The sequence below is a fragment of the Equus asinus genome, chromosome 14, assembly GCF_041296235.1.
Source record: "Equus asinus isolate D_3611 breed Donkey chromosome 14, EquAss-T2T_v2, whole genome shotgun sequence".
In the NCBI taxonomy this organism is placed as follows: Eukaryota; Metazoa; Chordata; class Mammalia; order Perissodactyla; family Equidae; genus Equus; species Equus asinus.
Window position 1 is genome coordinate 35,194,734 of NC_091803.1, and position 10,935 is coordinate 35,205,668.

Consider the following 10,935-nt stretch of genomic DNA (forward strand, 5'->3'; position numbering starts at 1 on the left):
AGGGGCCTGCTTCGTCCCAAGGCCTGCCACGCCACCACCACCAGCCACCACGACTTGCTGGGGGGGCGGGGGAGCAGGCTCGGGGCGAGCTGTCTTCCCCTTCTTTCACCTTCCCAGCGTCACTTTATGGGCGCACAACTCCAGAACCTTCCCGGCCCAGGCCACCGCCCCACAATCAGGGCCTTCCCGGTTCTGCCTTCGGGGAGAGAGGATGGGGGTGGCCCGCGGAGGCCAGTTTCAAGCGCGTCCTGAAGTCCCTCCCGCCGCCCCGCGTCGCTTTAAGGCGGAGGCCCGGGAGGGGGCCGGCCCGCGCGCCGCTCCAGCCTTCGGCATTTCCTCCCCGCCAGCTGGCGCGGCCTCGCCTCCCCTCGGAAGAGGAAACTCCCGGCGCCCGAGTAACGGGAACCGGCGCGCAGGGGAGCGGCGGGCGACCCCGCGGGCCAGGAGAGCCGGCCAGGGTAGGAGGCGAGCCGGATCGGGCCAGCAGCTGGGCGCGGGCCGCGCGCCGGGGCGCCGGGCGGGGAGGGCCGCCGGGCAGGACACAGCGCGCGGCGGGCTAGGGCGCGGCCCCGGGCCCGGGAGGGCAAGGCGCGCCGCCGCTGCAAGGAACCCTTGAGCCGGGAGAAGAGGCCGAGCTGGAGGGCGGCTTCCCCCGGCCCTGCGAGGGGGGAGCCGCCGCGGAGGCGCAGGCGAGCGAGCCAGCGGGGCTGCCCGGGCGCTGCGCGCATGCCGGTCCGGGGGCGCCGCCGGGGCTCGCGCCCTGGGCTGCTCGGCCGCCGCGGCCCCAGGCGCCCGGCATGTCGGTGCACTACACCCTCAATCTGCGCGTCTTCTGGCCCCTGGTGACCGGCCTGTGCACCGCCCTCGTGTGCCTCTACCATGTCCTGCGGGGAAGCGGGGGCGCCCGGGCCGAGCCCCTCGACGGCGCCGACGGCGGCTTCCCGCTGCTCAAGGTGGCGATCCTACTCCTCCTCGGCTACATCCTCCTGCGCTGTCGCCACGCTGTCCGGCAGCGCTTCCTGCCCGGGTCTCCGCGCCTGGGGAAGCACACCGCCTTCTCTCCGAGACACTTCCGAGAGCCGAGCCTCGCCATCTTGCTGGAGAGTTACTACGAGCACGAAGTGCGCCTGTCTCCGCACGTGCTGGGCCACAGCAAGGCGCACGTAAGCCGGATCGTGGGCGAGCTGGTGCGGGCTGGTCGCGCCCGAGGGTCCCCAGGTCCCATCCCCGGAGGAGCGCTGGCCCTGGCTTTCCGCGGAGACTTCATCCAGGTGGGCAGCGCCTACGAGCAGCATAAAATCCGCCGGCCCGACGGCTTCGACGTGCTGGTGCCGCTGCGCCTCCCGCCGCTGGTGGCGCTGGAGCCGCGGGGCCTGGGCGCCGAGCCCGGGCTGTCCCCAGGCTTCCACGGCTGCTTCGTGTGCGCACTCAAGGCGCCGCCGGGGGCGTCGGGGGCCCACTGGCTCCGGGACTGCAAACCCTTCGCCGACGGCTTCTGCGTGGACGTGCGTGGGCGGCGCCACCTCTCGGCCGCGCTGGTGCTGCGCTGGTTCCAGTCGCACTTGCAGCGCTCCCTGGCCACCGTGCGCTACAGCCTGGAGGAGCGTTGTCGCGTCAGCCTGACCCCGGGTGGCCTGGAACAGCCTCCCACCCTGCATATCCTACCCTGCCGCACCGATTACGGCTGCTGCCGCCTTTCCATGGCCGTGCGTCTCATCCCCGCTGTCCATTTGGGCGACAGTGTCTTCCTCGTGGCACCACCACCACCACCCTCGCCCTTCGGGCCCCTTTCGGAGCTCCCAGGAGGCCTGCGTGCCGAGGCACTGTGGGGCGTGAACACAGCGCGCCAGGAGCAGAAGCTGCTGAGCTGGCTGCAGGAACGGGCCCCTCCAGGTGCCTGCTACCTCAAGTGCCTGCAGTTACTTAAAGCTCTGCGCGACCTAGGCGCCCGTGGCCTGGACCCCATGGCTGCCACCCAGTGGGGACGCATCCTCTCCTCTTACGTGCTCAAGACAGCGCTGCTGGCGGTGCTGCTGCGCAAGGGGGCTGCGGCGCAAGGCTGGGACGAGGCGCACCTGGTTGAGCGCCTGGAAGAGTTGGTGCAGTTCCTTAGGGACTGCCTGCTGCGACGCCATACACTCTTCCACTGCGTCCTGGGCCCTGGCGGGGCGGCCGTGGAGGTGGGCCCACTGCCCAAGGTCCTGCGTGAAGCAGCCCCAGTTGACCTCCTGGCTGTTTTCGACAGGCACGCCCGGGAGCTTGCAGCGGCACGCTTGCTGTCCACGTGGCGAAGGCTGCCCCAGCTTCTCCGGGCCTATGGGGGTCCCCGCTACCTTGCCAGGTGCCCCCCACCAGGGAGTCAGCGTACCCAGGGGTTCCCTGAAGACGAACCGTAAACCGTGACAGCGCCCCCACCTGGCCTAATGTCCTAAAGCTTCTCCCACCGGGTGGGGGTGGGGATGGCAATGAAGCCAGTTGAATGCAAGGAAGATAAACTGCAGGTGTTGGAAAATTCAGAAGATGGTATTTGGTGCTTAAATGGCACCCTGGCTCCACAATTCAATATAGTTATGGCGTCTTCTTCACGCCCACCAGGGGGTCCTGGGCAGGCTACAGAAAAACAGCCAAGGGCAGCAGCTAAGAGTTGGTCCAAATGTTGGTTTGTGTAGAATGATTCTGGATTCTGCTTTTAGGGAAGTCCAGTAAAGGAAGCAAGAACTAGCTGCAGAGAAAGTGCCCCATGTCGGTTTTTAAGACACAGATCTCGCTGGCCCCAAATCTGAAGAAGGGAATGTGTTTTCAGGTAACTTCTTGCTAGGTCCTGGGTTCCTGACGGTCTTTACAAAAATCTGAATCTTAATCTACAACTGGAATTGAAGTTCTATTCTGGGGGCGAATGATCTGAGAAACACAGTTTCCATTATTCAAATTAACATTAATTCACTGGAGTCGTTGGAATTTTTAAATGGTGCAATCACGGGGGTTTGACAGGTCCCCGAAGAATTAAATCACATGTGTGGAGAGGCAGTCAAGAGTCAGTTAGAGAAACTTCCAGAGCAGATAGCACCTTGTTTTGACCAATTCTTTTGTATTGTGATAAATGCTAGTGCCAAATGTTGCATCTGAAAGGGAGGCTGGGTACATTTCCTATTAGGAAATGTGCAGTGAAAAATAGACTGGCTTAACATCCCCGCAGGCGCACGCCGGGCCGTGTACCAGTCAACGCCCGTTCATTGAGCACCTCCTGTGAGCCAGGCGCAGCGCAGAGCAGCAATAGATACCTAAGACAACACTGGTGATGGCCTAAAACATGTCGGGTCTGGAGAAAGATGTGTTTCAGTCTTTGCCGATCAAGGGGTCTCGCCAGGGCTGGCTGTGGCTGGAGACAGAAACCCTTTTTGTTTTAAGGCTTTTTAGCAAACTCCTTCGCATGGAGATTTCTTTCTGAGTTGAAGGAGATAATGGAAAGGAGCTACTGCTGCTGTGCCTAGCATGTCGTTGGCTCTCTCAGTCAATGCTCAGTGATGGTTAGTTTTTCTCCCATTGCCCAAGCGGCCTGCAAGTGGTCCTCAGGCCAGCTTTGAGGAGCGGTTGATTTGGCACAGGACTTGCAAAGCATTTCACTTAGAGTTCAGCGGCTTGGGCTCTGTGCCTGAATATCAGTTACTCCCCGATCGAGGGAGATGGCCCTTGGCAGCGGTCTGCTCTTTTTTCTCTTTGGGCATAAATATGACCAGGTTGGGTGTATTTAGCACCTGGAAGGAGCCCATCCTGAAATCCACTCCTTGTCCTCCCAAATTTCTAACAGCCCTCCTTTGCATCAGTTGACTTAAAACTCAGTTTAGGTTTATAAAGGTCCACCATCTGCTGGCCTAATAGAAAATGCAGCCATCCCAGTGTTATCCTTCGGAAATTTTTTTTTTTTTTTTTTGGTGAGGAAGATGGGCCCTGAGCTAGTATCTGTGCCAATCCTCCTCTATTTTGTATGTGGGATGTCACCACAGCAGGGCTTGATGAGTGGTATGTAGATCTGCTCCTGGGATCTGAACTCCCAAACCCTGGGCTGCAGAAGTGGGGCGTCTGAACTTAACCACTCCGCCACCAGGCCAGCCCCTGGGATTTTTGTCTTTCTTAATAAAGACATGCACTTCCTTAGGCTCTTAAAGGTAAAACTTGGAAGACAGAAGTAGCCACCTGAATAGGGCCATTGTTTCATTTCTGAGCTCTTTAGAGGGAACTCTTCCAACCCTTTTTAGGGGACCAACTTGGCCACTGCAGGAAATCACTGTAAATAAACGATTTCTAGAGAATCCTTCTCATTGGGGCTGCAAAGACTTTTTCTACCCCTCGCAACCTTGGACTGTAAGAAACAGTTGCAAATGTCATACTGTCTCTTTGAGGTTGTTTTGGGGCCAGTTCCCCTGGATACCACAAAGGTCGCTCTAAGCTTTGCAGGTCAGTGAGGTCATAGGTACTGCTTTTAGCAAAGGATTAGTCTAGCAGCTTCCTGCAAAGACAGAAACTGCACAGTGTTTTTAAAAATTACCTTTTAAAATAAATGCCACAACTAAGTAGTCTTTATATATATATATATACATATTTATAATGTTTTCATGCTCAGCCACAATTTCTCCTGTAGTCCTTAATTCTCCTGGATCAGGGGAGTTAAAAGCTAAGTGTTCCAGATATTTCTAGCCGAGTTGATAGGTTCCTTCTCTTTTGTATCTTACTAGCATTTTGAAGTTTAAATCTGGTAACATACTGTTCTTGTAGTTTTTTTTGTTGTGTATTTCTTTCAGGTTAATTACCCAAAGCCTCATCCATCCTCAAGATTTTTAAATTTTATTATTATTTTTTAAAGTAACGGGGCATTGTGTTTGTGAGTTTTTAAAATATTCATGTTTTATTTAAATGCCATGCTGAGCAATTGTTCTCTGTCCATGGTAACCAAATCAGAGCTTTCGATCAATTTTGATCAATGTTTAATAATCCCAGACATGTACTGTGTACAAATGCAATAATAGGCCTTATTAGCCAGGTGTGATGGTTGCCCGAGGCACTTAATTACACTCACTTCTGTGTTTTATTAGGGCTCCGTCATGTCCTTGATCTGAAACGTACACATTTTTGGTGTGTACTTGGTACTGGAGATTCATATATGCAAATATTCTCATACAAGAAGGTTCAAAATTGATCATGTTAAAAAAAAAAAAGATTAATTGTCCAGCCAGTGTCCAAAGGATATGTGTTGGCGGACAGGACTCAGCCATTTTGCCACGAGACACCGTTCGGGGTCTGACCAGTCCTAGGAGCCATCCTGGAATGCTGGAGGGGCTGGGAGAAGGGGTTATTTCTTTGCAAAATGAAACTGAAGCTGAGAGAAGGGAGAATTCAAGCGAACCAAGAGAAAGCAGAAGAATTCAGGAAGAAGGACTTAAGATGGAAGTGAAAGGAAGAGATGGGGAGAAGGGGAGACGGGTTGGAAATCATGTGAGGGTGTGAGAGAGGTTTGGGTGAGGAAACACACTTTTAGGTATGTGCTATTCTAAACCAGGGGTCGCAAACTCAGCAGCCTGCAGAAGCAAGTTAGGAAGATAAATAAGGGAAGGGGGGTGGGGGGGGGGTAGTGGAGACTACGCCTTTTATAAGGGGCGGCCGTCACGGCTCAGCTCCATGCAGGGAAAAATGGGTAGAGAGGGGCTGGAAATCATGATTTTTTTTTTTAAAAAGTGAAACTTCCTTATTTTTAAACAGAATAACTTAAAACTGTCCAAAACACCATGTGGGCCAAAGAAAACATTTGGTTGAGCCTGGGGGCCACCAGTTTGCGACCCCTGCCTTACACAGTTAAGCCCCCAAGTATGGATAAGGTTCTGTTTATCATTATGGGCATGATGTTATACTTCGTTGGGGGTGTGATATTTCAAGTCTATCTCTCAGAGCTAAGCTTTATTATAGAAACAAACCAAAAAAAATTAACATGGCCACAGATAACACTTAACTTGCAATTCCCAGAAGGACCCAGGATCCTGGAGCCTCTTTTCGAGTCAGATCCTCTGTCGAACCGCTGGGGGCCGGTTCTTGGCATTTCCTGAGTGAGTCAAGGCCAAACCCCTTTGTTCTGTCGGAGCTTTCAGATGAGTAATCAGGAAGGATTGCAGAATAACTTGTTTCTTTTTTATTTGTATTTTATTCTTATTTTTAAATTAATTATTAGGTTTTTGATGGTATCCTAGCCTGTGGCTTGGCAATGATGGTTGGTGGCCGTAAACACCAGAAAAACAGTGCTGGGTCTTCCGGCCAAGCTCCTTAGGCTTGTCACCCTTCCCACTGCCGAGAAGACTGTTCTGATCAGAGGTCTCTATCGCTTTCTGACTCGGTGGCTCCCACTGAAATTGACATCCCCGAATTCTGAAGGCATTAACTGAAAATACTCCCAAAGCATCTCTTTGAACCTCATGGAGTAAGTCCCTTTTTCTGTAAAATGTGGCTTTCAACCTTGAGGATGAAGACTTATGCTTATCCACGTGGAGGAAGGCTGTTACCTCCCTCCCAGGGGTGGGGGGAAATGAGCCTCCTTAACATTTCCAGTGTCCCCTCCAGAGGGAAAAAGAAGTTCAGTGTTATCATCTTGGCATTTGTTAATTTTTTTAAAAAATCACATGTGTTACTTAGACACTACTGTTTATGTTTTTATACCTACATAGCACATGATTTGGTGGGGATAAAGCAAGTATATATTGGGGAGGGAGAAAGATATATGCCATCTTCTATACGGAGAGAACAGACCAAAACGTGCAGCTAAATGATAGCTAGTCTGGTTTTTGAAATATCAGATATGCAGGAATATTTTTAGCACCTTTTGCTTTAAAAAAAAAAAAAAAGTGCCTTGATTCAGTCACTTGACTTTAAAACATTCCTCTTATTTTATTGTTATTTTTCATGTGTATTCTGACCCCAAACGGCGTGTTAGGGCGCAGTCTGTCGGCTGCAGCCACAGCATATTTTGTTCCAATAACAGAGACCAAAGAGTTGATCAGATATAATTCAGCTGCTACAGTTGTGTGATTAAAAAGCGTTTTAATCGCCAAATTTCCGTGGCCCAAACAGTCGAGGCCTGAGATTTGTTTTCTATTTCAGGTTGGAGTAAATTTGCACTTTTAATCATATGGGTCATTGGGGGGCCTTGTTCTTTTTATACTTTGCTTTGTCAATAAAGGAACTTATAGAAACCTCTGGACTGAACGTCAGATTCGGGGAGGGCTCTCACACTAGCTTCTGATTCCTTACAGCAGCCTCACCTGCTTTCAGCGGCTGGGTGTATGGGGGTGTTTGCCCGGGCAGCAAAGCTGGGATCTTGTTTGTACAGAAATGGCCCTTTGCAAGGGTGGGAAAGGATGCCAGGTCATAGTTCTCTAGGCTTGCAGCTTGGGGTCCTGCCTTCGAATCTTCTTTTTTCTTGCCTGGAAGCTTCTGCCCCTGGCCCTCCTCTCTGCTCCCCCACTCCACCCCACTCCCGGCGCCCACACCCCCCTCAACACAATTCAAGTCCTGGCCTGTGGCTAATTTATAGCTCAAAAATTGTGCCCAGAAATCTCTTAGGCCCTCGGGCCCTCTGCAAATGGTAAACATTTGCTAATATAAGAAACCATCAGGCTTAGCGGGAGATGAAGCTCCGAGACTCTGCAGGACTCTGTGAAGAAGCGGTGGGGCCGGGTGGAAGTTTAGGTAAAGCTGGGGCCACAGGCTGATTCCACAGTAGTTGTGCAGGATGCCTGCGTGCGGGAAGGTGGGGCGTGTGCTTCCTTTAGTTTTCAACAAGTAGTTATAGAGTGGCTACTGTCCCTGGGCATTGAGGACACATGCAGTGATGACCAAGACAGATGTGGTCTCTGTGTCTCATGAGCTCACAAACTGCTATGAGAGGCAGTTAGAGAAGCCGTTTGCATATAGTGCGGTGGGTGCTAAGTGGGGGAAGGGTTACAGAAGCACAGAAGAGGGGCGCCTCATGCAGTCCAGGGGTTTCAAGGAGGGCTGCTTGGAAGAAGTGACTTCTAAGTGGAGATCCAAATATAGGTAGGAATTCACTAGCTGAAGGGAGTTGGGCGGGAGAAGAATGCATCAGGCACAGAGGTGAGAGGAGCATTTCAATTTAGCTGGAAAGGTTGGGGTGAGGGGAAGAGGCTTCAGGGGCAAAGGATGAGCCGGGACGGGTAGGAAGGCAGCAGGATACCAGGAGTCTTGAATCCAAAGCTCTTGAAACTGGAGTGTGCAGATCACCTGGGCGGCTTGTTAGAATGCAAGTTCTGATTCAGCAGGTCCGGCTGGCCCCTGAGATGCTGCCTTTTCTAACCGGCTCCCAGGGAGTGGTGATGTCGCTGCTCCAGGGGCCACCCTTGGATCGCAAGGTTGTAAACCATGCTGAAAGTCTGGAGTGATCTGCAAGACACTGACGAACCACTTTAGGCAACACGTGGCAGGGTCGCGCGTGAGTCTGGCTCACTCTGCCTGCAAGGTGGGGAACGGGTTAGACAGAGGTTGGCAATTTACTTATTTTTGTAAATCAAGTTTTATGGCAGCACAGCCACGCCCGTTCATTTACATACTGTCTCGGGCTGCTTTCACCATATTTTGGCAGAGTTGAGTAATTGCCACCCAAAACTGAAATTATTTACTCTCTAGCCCTTTACAGAAAAAGTTAGCCGGAAGTCATCAGGTGCTGCAGTGGTCCTGGCCTGGGCAGGGGGCCTGAGGTGGGGACAGAGACACAAGTTGCTCTGGAGACAGAACAATGTCATGGTCACTTATGGCCAGTGCTTTAATGCCAAGAGACCCGTCTTCCAGTCTTGCATCCCGCACTCCTCATCTGTGTGTCTCTCTGAACCTCAATTCCCTCATCTGTAAAATGGGATTACTAATAGAACCTCCCTCACAGGGGCCATTGAGGATTAAGTGAGATTGTGTCTGCAAAAGTGCTGGACCCACTTTGAGCGCCCGGTGAGCATCAGAGTAGAAGTAACGATTGGATTGGAATTGTCGTGGAGTCTGAGTCTCCAGCCTCTTCCTCTGCTCCTTTGGCTGCTCATTCTTCCTTCACTGCACAGTGTGTCCCTTTGGTCCACCGAACATCTCTCTGCTACCCAGACTTTGTTCATCTCTTTCCTCGATGCCCATGGCGTTGCCCTCTATGAAAGCTCTTCCTCTGGGGACTATGGTAGACTGGATTACAAAAATCGCCCCTGTTCTCCAAACCTTCCTATACCTATGCCCATTGCAAAGTCACTTTGCAGTCTCTCCCATCAAGAAGGGAGCCTTTTCACCTACCCCTGGAAACTGGAATGGCTTTGTGACTTTCTTTAGTCAATAGAATGTGGCAGAAGGGACTTCATGCTAATTCCTGGCCTAAGCCTCAAGGGGTCTTGTCTGCTTCTGATTGTTCTCTTGGAAGCCTGCTGCCACCATGTGAACAACTAGCCTGCTGAGGACGAGAGCTCACGTGGCCCTGTCACCAGAGCTGATAGCTAGCCACGTGTGAGATATATAAACAAGGCCATCCCAGACCAGCCCCAATGACCCCTTCTCCCCCTCAACCAACCCAACAACAGACTAATTGAAATGCTCGAGTGAGCCCAGCCAAGACCAGCCAAGTCGGGTCCAGATCAGCAGAACCCCCCCCCACTGGCCCATAGTCTCTGAGCAACAATAGACACTTACTGTTTTAGGCCACTAGTTAGGGGTAGTTTCTTGCTCAGCATCAGCTAACTGATTTGGAAGCTTGAAGTCTGGCATACAAGGACACCACTGGCGTAAATAAACACAGGCAACCCTCGACTTCTGTCCATTTGACTTTCGAACAGCCAGACTCTGAATCAAGGGCTTGGCTGACACCCCGAACCACCCTCCCCACGGTGAATCCAGGTTTCCTCGTCGGCTGAGGCACCATGGGATCTGGCCTCCCATTCAATGGTTGAGTTGTGGCAGTGTCGCCATCTGTGTGGGGTATGTTGACACAGCTGTGTGACTGTGTTCCTGCATTTGCCCTTATCTCATAAAAACAAACGGAAGCTGGGAAAACGAAAGTGCTGATTCAGGTGACGAAGTGCCATGGGTCTCCAAGGTAATACAAAGAAGATACTGATTCGGGGTGCCCAAGGTGGCTAAGGTTCGGCTTCCGTCAGGTGCCGGCTGGTAGCAAGCTGGTGGGCGGTGTGTTCACTTGTAAAGGAAAAGAACCACAACAGTGATGAAGGGCGTGGAGGAAACCGTATCACTTAGGAACACACTTAGCCACAACTTATGAAAACCTAACCTGGAGTGGCTTAAACAAATAGGGGCTTATTTTTCCTCATCAGCCACAAGCCTGGAGGGAGGCAGCCAGCAGTTCAGGGATGAATCAGGGACCCAGGCATCTTTTTGCTCTCATTCTGGCATTTTCACTTTTATCCTCATGCTTGTCATGCCAAGATCCCACAATGGCTACCCCAGGCATGGAGAAAAGAGAATGGATTAAGGAATGCAGTAGACGTCCTCTGATCTCTCATTGGTCTCAACGGTGTCACATGACCACTCCCAGCTGCAGGGAAGCTGGGAAAGAGAGCCTGGCACATGGCGTACAGCAGCCCTGAGCCAAATAGGAAGGAAAAATGGATATTCACGGGTCCATAAGATTCTGCCACAGAAATGCTAGAAACAAATAGTAGAAGATTGTGTCAAAGAAGTGAGAAGTAATTAGGGAATTTATACTTCCTTAATTACAAAATTTATACTTCCCTGAGTTCTAGCATATAGTAAATGCTCCGTAAATGTTTACATTCAAGTCCCGGCTCCACCATTCACTGGCTGTAATCTTTTGGGCAAGTTTGTTAACTCATTTGAACATCAGTTTCCTCATTTGCAAAATGGGGGTGATAACACCTCCTTTTATAGGCTTGTTGG

The 10,935-nt window shown here is 51.9% G+C and overlaps 1 protein-coding gene and 1 long non-coding RNA gene across 2 annotated transcripts; one reads left to right on the plus strand and one right to left on the minus strand.

Annotated features, from left to right (window-relative positions):
• Positions 1 to 562: 562 nt before the first annotated feature.
• On the plus strand, positions 563 to 5,190 carry ITPRIPL2 (ITPRIP like 2). Its single transcript, XM_044746855.2, has one exon. It carries the CDS (start codon positions 798 to 800, stop codon positions 2,394 to 2,396), a length of 1,599 nt encoding a protein of 532 aa, XP_044602790.2. The 5' UTR covers positions 563 to 797; the 3' UTR covers positions 2,397 to 5,190.
• Positions 5,191 to 6,871: 1,681 nt separating this feature from the next.
• LOC139040210 (uncharacterized) lies at positions 6,872 to 10,020 on the minus strand. Its single transcript, XR_011494279.1, has 2 exons — positions 9,715 to 10,020; positions 6,872 to 8,449 (listed from the first exon to the last, which is right to left on the minus strand). It is a non-coding gene; the product is annotated as an uncharacterized lncRNA (long non-coding RNA).
• Positions 10,021 to 10,935: the final 915 nt, after the last annotated feature.

Excerpts from the sequence above, each read along its gene's own strand:
- ITPRIPL2 (XM_044746855.2), top strand. The coding sequence starts at position 798 with ATGTCGGTGCACTACACCCTCAATCTGCGCGTCTTCTGGCCCCTGGTG.